Raw genomic sequence first — 18,659 nt, forward strand, 5'->3', positions numbered from 1 at the left:
TAACAGACAAAGAACTCACAACTGACTCTGGCAATCCATTCCACTCATTCACAACTCTCCAAGTAAAAAATCTAGTTCTCACACACTTACTAAACACGCCTTTAATCACCTTCCAGGGATGACTCCTTGTTCTGGTCCCTCCAGCCAAGTGCTGAAACATTTCCCCCACATCTCTCCTATAAAACCCTTTAAGCAAACTTAAATGTTTCTATCATATTAACTCTTTTTCTCCTATCAACCAACTTCTGCAATTCACACCCTCAATCTATCTTCATAGCGAACATTCCACAGACTACTCACCATCTTGGTCACTCACCTCTGGATCTTCTCCACATCTTCCACATTCCCAAGAAAGCCATGGGACCAAACTTGAGCACAGTAATCCAGATGTGGGCGTTGTCATTCCTCTTTATAAGGTCTTGATATACCCACAACTGGATTACTGTGCTCAAGTCTGGTCCCCAGACTTGAGCACAGTAATCTTGGGCTACTTTAGCAACTTATGGTTGCTAAATCTTGGGTTACTTTAGCAACCTTAGCGATATGTCCTCTAAACTTTAACTCTCTATCTCTAGCTAAACCTAAATCTCTAGCTTCATCTATTTCCTGGAGTACAGGAAATAGATGAAGTGATAAATGGTTTGTAATCTATTTATCCCAAAGTGCATAACTTAACATTTCTCCACATTGAACTAACGCCCATTATCTCTTGCTAATACTGACAGCTTATTTAAATTGTCCTGCAAGCTTTCCACATCACCTTGATTAACTATTACTCTATCTAATTTTGCATCATCAGCAAACAATTGAATATTTCCTTTCAAGTTATTAGTTATGTCATTTATGTACAAATTAAACACCACAGACTCGGCATTGAACCTTGTGGCACACCACTAGTCACCTGTTTTTTTGCCTCGATTCTGCCCCTCCATATACTACTTTCTGATATCTGTCCAGCATCCACCCTCTTATACACTAAACCAGTTCATATACATTCCCCACTTATTCTAATTTGTGTAACAGATTCCTTTATCCAACTCTGCTGTTACTCTATTATTAAAAGTTAGTAAATTACTAAGGCATGATCAACCTTTCAAAGCCATGTTATCCCCTCATACAGTATCATGTTTTTATCTAGTCATACTTGAATTCTCTTTTTGACCAATTTTTACATTACTTTTACCACCACACTGAGATATTGATTGGTTTATAATTTCATACTGAGTCTAAGAACCTCCCTTATGCAAGAAAATTATTTTATCCTTTTACCACTCCCTTGGAACTCTACCAGAGCTGAGAGTTAAATTAAACAGCCTAATTAGAGGCATTGCCAGTTCCCTTGCACATTCTTGCAAAACTCAAGCTGATATCCCATCTAATCCCGAAGCTGCATTTACATTGAGATTCTGCAATATTCTAAGAACCTCCGATTCATCCATCTCTGTTCGCACATTAATATCCGTCACATATCTTGATGCAGTAACACCTCACAAGGATGATATACCCTTGCAAAGTGTCACTCAAAGTGGAGGTGCTTAAGGGTGGCCAAAGCTGTATAACTTTGTGGAGACTTCCACATAACCTTTAAAAGGAATGCAGAGAACCAACCAGGGCTTCTGACCTAATGTCTAATCCTCACCTTCTGTCATGGTACAACATGACAGAATTTCATGCTGGCTGGGACATAGCCTGGTTAAACAAGGCCCCTGTTGTTTTCGTCAGGGAACCAATGCAAAGCAAAAAGTCAACTACTGGAACAAATCCTGAAACACACATCAACTCAACATCAATAAAGTTCAAGATTGGTACTATCAACATAAGAAGCCTGAATGGTAAAGAAATGGAGCTAGTTGAAGAATTGAATAAGTACCAGATTGACATAATAGGGGTGACCGAAACAATAAAGACAAAAACTGGTCAAATCTTTCTAAGTAATAAATACAAAATGTTATATTCAGGCAATGACAATCAAGGAAAAGAAGGAGTAGCTATAGTATTCAACACTAAATATGAGGCTAATCTTCTTGAATGGTAGGCAATATCAAGTAGAGTGATGTGGACAAATATCAGAATGGATAACTGGAAAATGAGCTTTTACTAAGGTAGAAGTGGAGGAATTTTTTTGAGGCTTTAGAGAAAGCAACTGACATGAAAAAGGAAAAGTTGGTCCTTGTTGGGGATCTAAATAGCAGAGTAGGAAATGATTGTCAGACATACAAAAATATTTTGGGAAAATTTCGAGAAAAGAGCAAAGCTAATAATAATGGCAAGTATCTGTCGGATATCTGCTCAGGACATGGACTGGTTATTATTATACTAAAACCATGTTCCAACATAAAAATGTGCACAAATTCACATGCAGAGAAGAGACAAGTAATAAGAAAAGTCTCATTGACTATGATATTGTTGATGTTTTCTCACTGGTGCAGAACACTAGAGTGTACAGAGGATTTGAAATTGGAAGTGATCATCATTTAGTCTTGAGCAGGATAAAATTGAATTTTATATTGAAAAGAACATGTAAGAAAGTTTCAAAGCGAATTAAAGTTGAGCAGCTATCATATGTCAATTGTAGACTAAAATACACAAACATTATGAAAGAAAAAATGTGAGTTTGAGAACAGGAACCAAACCTTGGAGATTCAGTGGCAAACCGTAAGAAAACATTGATTGATGTGGGCAAATATCAGATTGATTGATTCAGCCAGAGAGGCATGTGGTGAGGTTGTCTGCAAGGATAGAAAAATCAGAACTCCATGTTGGACACAGGAAGTTAAAGAGGCAATGAAAACAAAGAAGAAAGCATATCAAAGGTTCCTGGCCAATGAGTCAGCTAAACACGGTGTAAAACTAGCTAAACAAAAGTCATGGGAAGACGTTGGGTAAGAACATAGAAAATAAATATCAAGAAGGGCAAGATATTCTGGAGGTTGTTGAAAATGGTCAGAAATGGAGGAAAGAGCTGTAAAAGGAATTAGAGATGATAAAGGTGACATGAAAACTGGAGAAAAAGATATCTTTGATGTTTGGAGTAATTACTTTGAAAAATTGCTAAATAAAACAATCAGTGACAGCAGAGTAGTAAAAAAACACTCAACAGGCATGCAAACAGGAATACATATCCATATTTGAAGTATGGAAAAGTCATCAAAAGCCTGAAATGTGGAAAGGGAGCTGGAGTACACCAGAAATGCTCAAGTATGGAGGTAAAAAGTCTTACAGTTCATAGTTCAGAAGGCATAGTCAGAGGGTCGAATTCCAGATGATTGGAGTACAGCTCTCATAGTACCCATCTATAAAAAGGAAAATAAAACTGAATGTGAGAATTAATTACAGAGGTCTTTCCCTACTGAGTGTTCCTGGTAAGATTTATGGACGAATACTTGAGAAAAGGTCAAGAAGGATTAGAAGAGAAGCTTGGTGAAGAACAAACTGGATTCAGGCCAAATAGAGGCTCTCAGGATCAGATTTTCACTTTACGACAAATAGTTGAGAAATCATGGGAATATAACAAAGATCTGTATTTAAGTTTTGTAGACCTGCAAAAGGCATGTGACAAGGTGCCAAGAAAAAAGCTATTCAAAATGCTACGGTTGTATGGTGTCAATTGGGCATTACATCGAGCGATACTTAGTCCTTATTTGAGTTTCAAGTCAGCAGTTAGAATTGAAGGAAGTACAGGAAGACAGTTTTATGTTTAATCTAGGGGTTAGACAAGGATGTAATTATCCCCTCTGTTATTTATTATCTATATGGATCACATTATGAAAGAAAGTGGTATTAAACCTGGTATCAAAATTGGCGATGTTAATCTCAGCTCTTTACTTTATGCAAATGATGTTATACTTCTAAATAAATCTGGTACTCTGTAAGATTCCCTGACTAAACTGAGTAACTGTTGTAAGAGATATCGTATGAAGGTCAGCAATAACAAGACAAAGACAATGAAAATAGGCAGAAATATTTTTGATGTTTCTACTTTCTCTCTTATTCCATATAAATTTATTCAGTTGACTTCCTACCCATACCAGCTTTGTTGATTCTGTTGTCTATTTTCATATTCAATTTACCATCTTCACTGAAAATCATGCATAAGCAACTGATAAATTGAATATAGAAATAGACAACAGGATCAACAAAGCTGGTATGGTAGGATGTCAACTGAATAAATTTATATGGAATAACAGAAAAATTAGTTAAAACACTAAATTAGCTGTATACAAGACAGTGCTCAAGCCAATTTTAATTTATCGATCTGAGAGTTTGGTTAGAAATAAAACACTTGATGAAAAACAAAAGATCACAGATATGAGAGTTCAGAAAGATTAGGGGCACGAACAGATGGCTTCAATGGCAATATCATATTAAAAACAAGGATATTAAGAAAGTACTTGACATTGTTAGCATCCAAAAAAATGCATTTTTGGATGCTAACAATGTCACTTAAACAGAATGGGAGAGGAAAGATTATCAAAAAAGTGTTCCCTGTCAGGTTGGTAGGAAAAAGACCCAGAGGAGGACCAAGATATAGGTGGATTGATACAGTAAAAGGTGACTTAGAAGACAGAAATATAAGATCTGCTAATGTTGGAGTCTTTACAGGTAACAGATTGATTTGAAGGAATATATAGGAAGTTTTTTTAAATGTGCACTGACACATAAATAAATTAATAAACATATAAGATAAAAGTAACATATAATTAGTTTACAACAATTACTTCATATTCTCTGGCCAATACTGGATGTAGTAACGTTGAGCTGAACCTTCAAATAACCTGTCTAACCAATTTGATAGTCCATTTAGTAAATGTTCCTCGAAAAGTATGTTACTGTATGCATCCTCGTCTTCATCTTTGTAAATTAAATTTCCAGACTCAATACCACTGTTCTCAGATTCATTACTATTACCAAATCCAATAAAGTCACCTCTGTTTTTATTAGTCTTCTTTTTACTCTTATATTTATAATGAAGACTTTGTACAGCATGCTTTGTATAGTACACGAAAAAAATATTTACGATGCCCATTCAAAGATAACACAGTTCCAATACAGTTTTTGGGATTAATGTTCAATTCTCTGAATTTTCCAAGTGTTTGTAAAAGCAAAGAGTGATACCATTCCAAATTATGTAAAAGGTACGTTGACGATATATTCGTCAAGTGTTATGGGATAAATTCGAAATATTACATTGTTGCTATGACACAACAGAGAGAAAAACTGAGTCTTTTGAAATGGCATTAGATCCTAAACATCTAAATATCATTATCATAACACTAAATATGGGTATAGACTATACTGGTCTGTTCCGGTCTCATTATCCATCCAATATCCTTTTTTGAGGTCTACCCTCCCTTCTCTTTCCAATTGGCAACCCAAATATCAACTTGTCTGAATACATCCTAGCCTTCATTAGCTAAACATGTACATGTGTAAACATGCACAATATTCTGAACAACGCAACATACAGAAATAGAAATACAATTTTATTAATACAGACCAGTATTTTACAATAAAAAACATATATTCAAACCTACCAGTTTCGCCAGCAAACTGTCTGCCTTTTTCAAGGTATTACGGAGATATGAAAGTTAGTAAATGCAAATTAAAAGGAACATAAAAAACGTTGTAAACCAAACTAGTATCTATGGTTACACGTTTCGCGTGACAGAGATGACTTATTGTTCTTATTCATTATCACGCATGCGTGTTTGTTGTAGACTTGTAATGTGATTACTGGCTAGCTGTAGTTCAGATTGATTGAGAGAGAGGATCAAGTTTTTCCACGAACTGTTTAGAATTACACCCTGATTTCTGTTGAGGTTTCTGCCGGTTATTAGTACTATTGTGGCTTCCTTAAATACACGATGCCTGTAGTCGTCATCGAGATATGGCATGGAGCTGTTTTGCCAATCTATCGTGTGGTTAGACGTGCAGAAATGATGTGCTAAGCCGGAAGAGATGCTTCTGTTGTGGTTTACATCACCAACATGTTCTTTTTGTCTAATTTCTAAACTTCGTGAAGTTTGTCCGATGTAGGCAAGACCACAGGAGCAGGGAATGTAATATACTCCTGGATATTTGTAGAACAGAACTTTATCTTTTGGAGATCCTAAAACTTGTCTGATGTTGGTGGTTGGTTTGAAGACCACTCTGATGTTGTGGGCTTTTAGTATTCTTGCTATTTGATAAGAAATTGACTTGATGAAAGGTATCACTACAGTAGAAACGTGCTGATGGTGGGATTCTTCTTGTCTGGGGTTGTCATTGTATAGATATTTTTTGATGATGTTTTGAGGATATCCATTTTATGATAATGTGTTGGCTATTAGTGAGAGTTCATTCTATGTATCCTCCTCTTCTGATATAAACTTTTTGGCTCTATGTTTCAACATGTGGATAATACTCAGTTTGTGTGACTTGTGATGGTTTGAAGTATAGTGAAGATATCTTCCAGTATCTGTGGGCTTTCTGTAAATGGATAATTTGACACTGTTAGGTTGTTTTTTTATCAAAATATCTAAAAAATGCAGTTGGTTGTTGTTTTCTACTTCCAGAGTGAATTTTATCTTGCTATGTATTGAGTTGATTTTATCTACAAACGATTTAAGGTTGTCTAAGCTGTCTTGCCATATGATGAATATATCATCCACATATCTCCACCATGTAGATGGTCTCGGAGAGATTGCAGAGATAATTTCTTTTTCAAGTTTTTCCATGAAAAGGTCTGCACAAGATGGTGATAGTGGGCTTCCCATTGCTAGGCCTTCTAATTGTTGGTATATGGTGTATCCCTTTTCACCAATGTTCCAGTAGAAGAGGTAATAAACATCATCCAAGACCTCTTTCCTCTAGACATCACATAGATGTTTAGACACTGCCTTCAATCTAATTTCTTCAAGGTTAACAACACCATATACCAACAATTAGAAGGCCTAGCAATGGGAAGCCCACTATCATCATCTTGTGCAGACCTTTTCATGGAAAAACTTGAAAAAGAAATTATCTCTGCAATCTCTCCGAGACCATCTACATGGTGGAGATATGTGGATGATATATTCATCATATGGCAAGACAGCTTAGACAACCTTAAATCGTTTGTAGATAAAATCAACTCAATACATAGCAAGATAAAATTCACTCTGGAAGTAGAAAACAACAACCAACTGCATTTTTTAGATATTTTGATAAAAAAACAACCTAACAGTGTCAAATTATCCATTTACAGAAAGCCCACAGATACTGGAAGATATCTTCACTATACTTCAAACCATCACAAGTCACACAAACTGAGTATTATCCACATGTTGAAACATAGAGCCAAAAAGTTTATATCAGAAGAGGAGGATACATAGAATGAACTCTCACTAATAGCCAACACATTAATCACAAAATGGATATCCTCAAAACATCATCAAAAAATATCTATACAATGACAACCACAGACAAGAAGAATCCCACCATCAGCACGTTTCTACTGTAGTGATACCTTTCATCAAGTCAATTTCTTATCAAATAGCAAGAATACTAAAAGCCCACAACATCAGAGTGGTCTTCAAACCAACCACCAACATCAGACAAGTTTTAGGATCTCCAAAAGATAAAGTTCCGTTCTACAAATATCCAGGAGTATATTACATTCCCTGCTCCTGTGGTCTTGCCTACATCGGACAAACTTCACGAAGTTTAGAAATTAGACAAAAAGAACATGTTGGTGATGTAAACCACAACAGAAGCATCTCTTCCGGCTTAGCACATCATTTCTGCACGTCTAACCACACGATAGATTGGCAAAACAGCTCCATGCCATATCTTGATGACGACTACAGGCATCGTGTATTTAAGGAAGCCACAATAGTACTAATAACCGGCGGAAACCTCAACAGAAATCTGGGTGTAATTCTAAACAGTTCGTGGAAAAACTTGATCCTCTCTCTCAATCAATCTGAACTACAGCTAGCCAGTAATCACATTACAAGTCTACAACAAACACGCATGCGTGATAATGAATAAGAACAATAAGTCATCTCTGTCACGCGAAACGTGTAACCATAGATACTAGTTTGGTTTACAAAATTTTTTATGTTCCTTTTAATTTGCATTTACTAACTTTCATATATCCGTAATACCTTGAAAAAGCCAGACAGTTTGCTGGCGAAACTGGTAGGTTTGAATATATGTTTTTTATTGTAAAATACTGGTCTGTATTAATAAAATTGTATTTCTATTATAAAATGACCAAAAATGTATACTTTAAATAGTTTAACGCAACATACAATTAGAAATATTTTAAAATAACACTACACAATAGTGCCACCTTTTTTTTAGTGTTTACTGTTTTGTCTACTAGTTTGTAAGTTTACACCTGAAGAAATCCTGTGCAATTAGGATGAAATGTCATGCTGTCAATTAAAATAAATGTTATCTTATTTTGGTGTTCTGTCTTAGTCACATATATATATATATATATATATATTCTTCAACTCATCTCTTCCCTGATTAGGTGTTATGGTGTATCATTTGCCAAAAAAAAATTTGCAAAAGGCCTTTCTTGGCTGCACAAGATAATAACCTTTAATTATGTTAGGTAAAGACCTCATTCTTTGCTCAGTTATAGAACATGACAAATAATATTCCCATATAATAATTTTTCAGCTGCCAATACTATCAAATAATAATATTTCAGTTGCTAATAATACCAACTACAGATATTGGGGGGGGGGGTCAAACTACGCATGTCTGCCAGTGGGATTTTTTTTTTTTTTTTTTTTTTAAGTTGCACCTATGAATATGTGCAGCAGAGGCAAGTGTCACATCTTTTGATCTCAAAATTACAATTCCTTTCCAACTAGAAGTATGCATGAAATAAAATGAAGAGTGATATAAAACTAGCATAATGAAAGGATATAAAAATTAAAGAAATAAATACTTTTTATGATTTTATTTTACCATGGGCAGCACAGAAATTCATGCTCTGGCATTTCCTCCCAAGATACTTATGGTTGGTAATGGCAATTTAAAATTTTGCATGAGAGACATGCTCTTTAAATGAGTAAAATTTGAGACAGTTACTTGACAATGCTAGATTCTCCTTGTTAACTGTGTTAGAAAGATTGCGTCCTTTCTTTCTCGGTGTACTATAAGCCCACTTTCATAGGCTGTTATGTTCATAAAAACTTGGCTCCTCATCAAGTAGAGGAATATGTAATGGTCAAAACATCATTAAATGCCTATGATGTTTACTCCACAGATGCTTGCTACAACAAGAATTTCTCAACATTTGAGCTGTATCAAAATGGGTATAACATTATTTCTTATTATTATTATCATCATCTGAGACTTCCAGGGAGTCAAGGACTCATCGAGAGAGAGGCTATAAGTCACCCACACCAGCTGTCATACTTTTCCTTAAATTCATTCACACTAGATGCACTCACTACCTCTAAAGGCAAACCATTCCACTCACTGCTCTGTGAGAGAAAAACCTAGATCTTACCCCTTAATTGACTGCAGACAAGCTTAACTTCAATGGATGCTCCCATGTTCTCTTCCCACCATCCATGTAATGAAAAATTTCATCAGACAATATCATATAATACACATTCAGAAGTTTATAGACATCTATCATATCACCTCTCTTTCTCCTGTTAATATGTCCTCATAATCTAAAGCCCATAATCCAGATATAATCTTTGTAACTCTTCATTGCACCCCTTTCCACAGCTTTTTTTTTATCCCCTTGGAACTTGAGAGACCAAATCTGTGCACAGTAATCAGGTGCAATCTTAACAAAGCCTTATAAAAAGACAAAATGACTTCCTTATATGTCAAGGTTCACTTCAACATTACAATTATATTCTGAGTTGTATTTGCAACTTTTGCTATGAGACCTTTGAACTTCAAATTCCTATCCACCATTCCATTATGCCAAGGTTCCTAGCCTCATCAGTTTCTTGTAGCATAACCCAGCTAATATAATATGCCACTCTAAATCTCGCCACCTAAAAGTGCATAACTTTACGCTTACTAATATTAAACTAATAGCCATTTTCATTTGCCCAAATTTCCAGCCTATTCAAATCATTTTGTGAGTGCTGGATATCAGTAGCATCCCTGATTACCCTGCCTATTTTCACATCACCAGCAAATGATTACATCTCCCGTTAGACTTTTCCCAATGTCATTAATATATAGATTGAACAACAATGCCCTAAAACTTAACCCTGAGGTACACTGGTCACCTTAAATCTGACAGATTCACACCCACTGTATACCACTTTATGATATCTATCTGTCAACCATCCATTGATCCAAATCAAGAATTTTTATTCCAATCCCATATTCTCCAGTTTATGCAACAGTCTTTCATGTGGTATCCTATCAAGTGCCTTAGAAAAATCCAACATGATCATAGTGTATCCATTCTCTTTATCCAACTTAGCTGTAGTATTGTTACAATGTTATGATTGAGTAACATTGTAACAACGTAATCCCAAGTTTTCCGATACTCACTGACAAACAAATATGATCCTGTCTGCCATCACTCACAGAAAACTGCTGTTGTTGTTGTTTGAAACTGTAGCTGAGAAAGGCTATGAGGTCTGTACTTCATGTTGGAGGCTTTAATACTTCCAGATTTTAATACTTCCAATATTTCGTCTCAGTCAGTGAGACATTTTCAAGGATTACAAAAAACTAATGTAACCTACACTCAAATATCACACAACACTAAGCTAACCACGTGACTCTAAAGTCCTATGTAAGTGGTGCGCCCTCTATGGGCAATTGTAGGTGGCTTAGAATGTAAGGTGGGATCTCTGATGATTGTTTCCCAAATTTTTGGAAGTTGAATGCAACCATATTTATTTAGATTTGGTTGATTTCTGAGCGCTGCTGCAGATTCTAAAAATAAGTATTTCTTTTTTGAATTTACTGTGGTGAAGAATGGTGGTTTTTTCCCAAGAGATCCTGTGGGTTGTATCCAAAATATGGTCTGCCAGGCCTGACTGACCATAGTCATGGTTGCAGATGTATGACTTGTGTTCTTCTAAGCAGATGGTTGCTGATCTACCTATCTGTCCAAAGTATGCCAGCTTACAGGAACAGAGTACTTTATAAACTTCAGGCACTGAGAGAGGAGGGAGCTGATCTTTGGTAGAACGGATAAGTAGCAAGTTTGTGGTGGGGCTTAAATGCTGTGTGAAGGTTGTACTTTTTTAAAGTCTTGGCTATTTTTTCTGATGTGCCATGGATGTAGGGTATGGTGATGGCATTTCTGCACTCCTTCTGAAGAGATAGCTGGGGAATGGGGGAGGAATTGATTATTTTTTTAATATTATAATTGTTGTAGCCATCTATGTCTGTCATGCATATTCTTCTGGCTTAGTTTGCCTGTTTTGCAGGATGAAAAACTTGTGTTTTTGAAAAAAACAATCTCCCCATATGAGACCAAATAACTCACTATTAGTCAAAAAGCCTTTATAAAAATTCTTTAGATCCTAACCCTGATCTTTCCAACCAATGTCCATTGTCAACACTGAATGAGCTGTGAAGGTTCCTCCAGAAAGCAGAATTTCAATTCATTACCATTGCATATATCACAAGGTGCTATGACAATCTTAAAGGTATTGAAACCAGTAAGTAAAATTGCTAATTTCTTATCCTTAACCAAGGAAAGATATCTCTCCTAGTGTGCATCAAGTAACATACTCATGTATCTTATAATAGTCAGATCAGAAAGTTGTATGCCAATCAGGATTTCAAACAATAGAAATTCTGAATGGCATACATGGAGCTGAAGCTTGTTACAGAATTCTTTGGAGAAATACAAAGCTACAACACAGGAACATATATAAATACTCAAAGATTCTGGAAGCTCTCTACCCACCTGAATTGAAATGATGGCTTAACACGTTCGCTGCCAACTACGAGTATACTCGTAGTGGGTAAACCTGCTTCACAAGCCAGCTACGAGTATACTCGTATGATGCTTACCGCCGGGAACGAGATTATTGTAGTGACCTTGAAGAAGTGAAAATGCTTGGCTTGTGGGGCTAGCATCAAAACTGTGTATTCTCATAGACTGTATGTGCTCTGAACAAGCCAACTACGAGTATACTCGTAGGACGCTTACCTCCGGTAACGAGATTATCGTACTGACCTTGAAGAAGTGAAATTGCTCGGCTTAGGTTCGCTGCCACGCTACTTCAACAGACCATGCTGAAGTAGCGTGGCAGCGAACGTGTTAAGCACCTTGAAAGTGGGAAATTGTCATCCAAAGCTACATAAATTAGCAGGTCACTCCCACCAAAAAAAAACAAAAAAACAAAAAAACTCTTTAAATAAATTCTAATAACTATGATATATTGTTCTTTTAGTACTTGTCCAGGACAAACAGCTAATTATTAAGCATATTATTCATCTGTTTATTTCAATTTACTTGTTCCTTCTCTACACTAAGTACAAATTAAAATAGTAGCTTAAAATTAAACCAATTTTAATGTGATTGCCTGTTGAAATAATTCAACACTTTTATCAACTAATCTATAGATGACAGCATAAATGTATATATTTAAATCATTAAATCAATATAAAAACTTGCAAAAGAAATACCTTTTCTCAGGAAAACTATTAACATTTCAATGAATAACCATCTTCTATAAAGAGAGCAGATACTAATAAACAGTATATTCTCATTATTAAGTCATGCTATTATTCAGTATTACTCACTGCTATTATGTTATGGTCAAGAATATTTTCAGTGCACCCTCCATATATTAGTACTTCACCAAAGTGGCTCAAGCAAGCTGTGTGCCACAAACGAGGTTTAGAGAATGGCAATTCCACTTTCTGCCAGGCTAGATTAGGAAGGTAGAGCAACCAACAATCATCTGTATAAGAATAAAAAATAAATAAAAAGAAAATACATTTTAGTTCCATTGGATCTCTGATATTTTTTATATCTGGGTGTATGAAGTAGATAAAGGTTGTTTGAAGTCAATGATCTATTTGGAAAATGAATATACTTTTTTTTTTTTTTTGTAATGGTATAACATAGATATTTTTTCCCCAAAATATTATGAATGTCTACTAATTTGTTCCTGTTACAGGAACATTAAATAAAAATAAAATGGCCAAAATATCAGTATCTTACACTCATCAATTATACTGTTGCTCTGATCATCAAAAAGTGATCTTACAAAGAGGGGAGACAGAGAGAGATTATCTCAGAAATTTAGATATTACATCAAAATGATGTAACTGATTAATGGAAGACAAACCAATTTTATGTGATTCCCAGCAATGAAAAGCTGTAAAGCTATAAGATATGGGATAAGTATCAGAAAACAGAGAAACCTTACTTTCAAGACTGAACACTGTTTCTTCAAGCCATTTTATGTGGGATTCAAAACCCACACCCTGCAAGGTGGAGAGCTATACTCCACTCAGCCAACCAGGTCAACTACGATATTAAATTATCATTCATATGAAAGAGAATTTTTCATTGGAAGGAACATAATATTTATGAGGAAGATTTTTCTCATAAATGTTTCAGATAAGAAGTATCAGACTGCACTTCTTTCCTTTTAAGTAGCTGATTTCTGCCAGACACCAAAACTGAGTGATTCCCAAAATGGAAGTCAGGGGAAAAAAAGATTTTAGGGATATAAGCAGCATATTACTAACAGATTATCTATTGAAGAGCTGACAGTAACTGGGAGTATTATGCTACACTGATGATGCAGTTGCATGAATAAATCAAGGATACATATCTGAGAAAGCTATTTCATTGTAATCAGTTCATGCTGCAATTATTTTATTGCACTGTATTATTAAAGTCATGACTCTAAAAAATGACAGAACATCCACCCTATTCATCAGATCTTGTACCATCAGACTATTGGTTGTTCCATGGGGAAAAAACAAGTGAATATCATGCAAATGATTTCATACCTGTTGTGAAGTATTCTTTGTAAGAAAATTTTGTTGAAAAACAACAAACTTTTTTTATTTTAAATTCTAATCAAGTCAAATTCATCTTCCATAAATGCAAATTAAATAGCCTTATTATAGAAACACACAATTTGTATATAAAATCGAATTTATTTTATTTTTTTCACTATATCAATGGATGAAGAAAAAGCAACAATTTTGATATATGACAAACAATAATCACATAGTCAAAATTGCTTATATCTATCTAATAAAAGATAATATATAATCTGAAATAGTTCTTTTATTATATAATTGAGGGAGCTAGTCTCCCACTCCCTTTGCAACTGAAAGAAAACCTTTATTATAAATCCATTTAAACTGCAAATTAATGTGTTAAAAATAAGAACAATATTGTTATTAATTTATGCAAGTTTTTAGGGATATCACAATGAATTTTCTTTTCTTTCTTTTTTTTAAAAGTCTGTAACTAATTATGCTAACCTTGTTACCACTAATTTATTTATCTTCACACAAAATATACATATGATTTTTTCTTAATACAGAAGGTGTTATGCAATAAAACAAAGATTTCCAAATTACAGTTGACTTTCACTGTACAGAACTCCAAGGCACAGTATAAATATCATTTGTTATGGTGGACAGTCATTTGAATTAGCATAAATGCCTTTGGTTTGGACTTTTCAGCAGTTTCTCATAACAGTCTCAGCTACAGTAACATTTGACTACCAACATTTGAAGTAGAATATAATTGTCCATTTCCACTTCTGTCTACTGAAAACCAACTTTTTCATGTCATTATATCCACAATCCATCAAGCTCACCATTCATCTCAAAAATATGGTATCATAAAATCTTTGGCATCCAGAGCACACAAGATTTGTTCTTGAGTTTGACTGCACTGAAATGGTTTCCAGAGAAACCATTTCAGTGCAGTCAATCATGCATATACAAGTCCTTACATCCATCAAATTCACTCCATACATCTATAAACTGCACACCATTCCTCCTGCACAATCTTCTCAATGACAATCATGGCCCTTCTCAATTCCTAGCATACCAAGACAGCAGATTCACAATCTTTACTCTCTTACTCTTCATTTTTGCTTCTTCTAAGAACTCTTTCACACCTTCTCTCATTGCATATTTCTCACTGTTCTAATAATTTGTGCCAAAACAATTAACTCCTTTGTTTCTTTCTTCTGCAAACTTAAAGCTTCACTAACATCCTTTAATCTTCATACCTGGAAAACATGCTTTCATCACTTTCTCGTTAAGTATACCTCTTATCATCTAATCTCCATACAATGCTGTCTTTTTTCTTCCAGTTTCTTGCACTTTCATACTTTTTCTATTCACTCTTTCTTTCATTCTCTGTCCTGTACCACACACCAATCATTTCTCTAGTCACTTGAGCTCACATTTTATCCTGTAAAGGAGTCTGCATAAGAGTGCAATTTCTTTCTGTGCAGGCATCTCACCTTCCACATTATTATTCTGAACCACTTCCTTCAAAATCTCATTCGTATTTCATGCAGTATCATTCACTGCTTCTGCTACATTCTCTACAATACTTTGACAATCCTGTCTTATATCCATAATATCAGTCATTTGCTTCCAACATGACTCGCATTTCTTATACTCGCTTACAAAACATTACTGACAAATATTCTCCCCATTCTCGCTCTCATACCACAAACCATTCTCTCTAGGCAACGTATACATTAAATACAATGAATTAAACATGCTACATTGCACTAAATCCTGCAAATTGATAGTCAATATCGATGTCTTGTTGCCAATTTTCTTGTACACATCAGTACCTGTTTGTTGGAAATAGCTGACCCATTATCCGTAGGCCAATTGTTTCTGACCCAACATGAGAGAATAGAAACTTAAGGAAAGGACATGCTTATACTTCCAAGAACAGGGCTGAGGGAGCACTGTACATATTATGATTCAAAGGTATATCAACTCGACTAAAATTATTGTTGTAAAATAAGCTAAGGAAAACTGTGTTTTAGAATCAAAAATTACTGTTGTAAAATAAGCTAAGGAAATCTGTGTTTTAGAACCATGTTAAACAGTTCAGAGTTAAAGTAACCAATTGGCTATAGCTAAGTGTATGACGTAGACAATGAGAGAGGGCACTCGCAAGGAAGATATAAGGAGTGGTGCGCGGTTCAACGCTCTCTTGTTTTTCTGTTCCTGTGTTCCCATTCGAGCCTGGATAGCTGAGGAAGCTTGTCGTCAGTGACCAGCAGCAATCTCCCGGTTGCTGTTATAACTGAGTCGGACAAAGCTACCTGTGGAACGAAGCCAGATTTTCAATAAGGAGCCATTGGTGAACCACGCCAATGTAAAGTCAGCGAAGGACAACCTTCGAAGAAGAAATAAGTAAGTCACAGTAGCCATAGACGCAAGTGGCTAGTGAATACGGAAGTCTTGCCATATCCGAAATGAAAGCGGGGGGGGGGGAGTCACGGAAACCCCATTAGTAAAGACAAAATGGTAAAGTACAACCTTTTTATCCCTGTTATATAATTGTAAACGTAAAGAAGAAAAGGGGGGCAAGGATTTGAAGAGCTCCATGCATTTACCTGCTCATAGTGCCTTAGTGACTGTGTTGGACTAATTGTCTGTCAAGAAGACTTGTGCTATTCTAAATTTGTCCCAAAAAGGGAACACAACTCTTGAAAACAGTTTGTTAGGAAGAAGCTAATAGCTGTAGTATTGAATGTTAGCCTGACTTCCAGTTAAAGTGTGGGGCATAGAAACTTTACAGAATTGAACTTTGTCTTCCATGTTAGAGTTTAAAATAGTGTGAATTTGATATGCCATGTGTTAACCTTACTTACAATTGTACATAGAAAATGAGTATTGATTAATTCTGTAAAGATGAATCGAGTTTGAGCTTAATTGTAATGCAGAGATATCTAGTTGAAATACTTAAGCTTAGAGAATGAAATTTTGGATCACTTAATCTAAAAAAGGGGGGGGGGTCAGACTTTCAATTCTGAACAAGCAGGTAATTTATCAATGAAGTTATTATTTCAAGTATATTTAGAATGTCTAATCAAATGTGTATCTGTTCTAGTGTTATAATAAATGTATTCTTTTAAACCAAAGTTTATAAGTTCTGTTGTTCTGAGACTGACCTACCACTTATAAAAAACTTTCGGACCTGTGTGGGTGAGGAAAAACATTTCATGCAAGATAGAGGGGGGGAACCACGACTGCTCACCACGTGATTCCTATGTTAACAAATGTTACTGAGATAATCAATTAAGTATCAGGAATTAGTTACCGGCTGGCGCAGTCGTTCTAAAAATAAATTTGTCAGAAATGAAATCTCTGATACGCAGGAATATAGGTTAAATATAGTAGAAAATAAAGAATAGAAAGAAAGTACAAGTTATAACAAGGGCTAGATAAGAGATATAACAATAGCACAGGTGACTTAGGAGCAAAAGTAAGGATAAAATAAGATAGGGAACTTAAGGGTAGGAGGTATAATAAATAAAATATAGAATATAATAATAATAAGAAAGAGAGAGAAACAGGGAAACAACGAGACGTAACATACCATAACAAATAGCATTTTTGAAAGAATATCATGTAATAATAGTCAAGACTAAACAGCACAATCAAAAATAAGGATGATGCTAGTGCCCTTCAATCCCAAGGAAATGAAGAGGCATGGAGGAAACTTGATAATCTACTGTGTGATGTTCTGTGAGGATGTGGATAAGAGTCCACTTCTTTCTTCTCTCTTATTTTCGACATTACCTACCCACATGTTCTTTATTTTATGGATTTCAAAACTTCTCTCAATTTGACTAGTGTACACCTTTTTTGCAAAAACAAGGAATCTTATATACCCCAGGATGTTTGCAGAACAGAATAATGTCTTTAGTGGAATGTGGGAAACTTTGTAATGTGTTAACTGGTTTGAAAGCCATTTTGATGACTGATTTAATAACTGTAGTTTAATGAGTAAATCACCATGCCTCTCTACATTTTTTTTCCAGCTATGTTCTCAATAACATAATCTATTTTATTCTTAAGGCTTTATTCTTACATTACCTATACTCACAAAACTTAGAAGATTACATAAATTTTCTACTCTAACAATAAAAATGAGATCCTTATGTTACCTCTCTTTCTTCAATTTTTTTCTTATATTCATTAGTAGATCTGGGTTTATCCATCTGCAATAGTGATTGGATATCTACCTTACATTTGTTATGAACTGATTTTATAAACCTCAGTTAAGTTTCCCCTCCTTTTGTTAGTTATCTCAGCCATGGCAGCTCACCAATCAAGTCTCATAACTTCCCTGATTTTATCCCTCAATATACTTGGGATATCAAAGCTGAGCACCATAATCCAAGACTGGCCTGACCAGAAACTTAGAGCATCTCATAACTTTTTTATCTTTTCTCTAATATTCTGCTTTGCTTTACTAGGTGCCTTTCCAGTATGTAACTAAAATTCCTTAAAATCAACCATAATACCCAAGTCCTTATATTCAGTATTCAGTAACACTTTCCACATCTTTCCCATTTTGTTTATAACAATTTAATCCTACTTTATTACCTAACTGAATTTTAATATCTGGCCTACAAACAAAGGATAGATTAGACTAGAAACAAAGGGTCAGACAAGCTATACCACATCAGTGCCAAGTGTGAGTAAGAGGGTAAGAA

The 18,659-nt window shown here is 35.1% G+C and overlaps 1 protein-coding gene across 1 annotated transcript in view; it reads right to left on the reverse strand.

The window, feature by feature from the left end:
- Window positions 1–18,659, reverse strand: part of LOC150101450 (kelch domain-containing protein 2-like) — a 240,585-nt gene that overhangs the window by 41,874 nt on the left and 180,052 nt on the right. The window contains exon 8 of the mRNA XM_090400414.1: window positions 12,727–12,887. Coding sequence (XP_090256540.1) covers window positions 12,727–12,887 — 161 coding nt within the window. The remainder of the gene's footprint in view (window positions 1–12,726; window positions 12,888–18,659) is intronic.

This window comes from Typopeltis vanoorti, chromosome 11 (assembly GCF_054136105.1).
Source record: "Typopeltis vanoorti isolate ZY-2024b chromosome 11, IOZ_Tvanoo_1.0, whole genome shotgun sequence".
In the NCBI taxonomy this organism is placed as follows: Eukaryota; Metazoa; Arthropoda; class Arachnida; order Uropygi; family Thelyphonidae; genus Typopeltis; species Typopeltis vanoorti.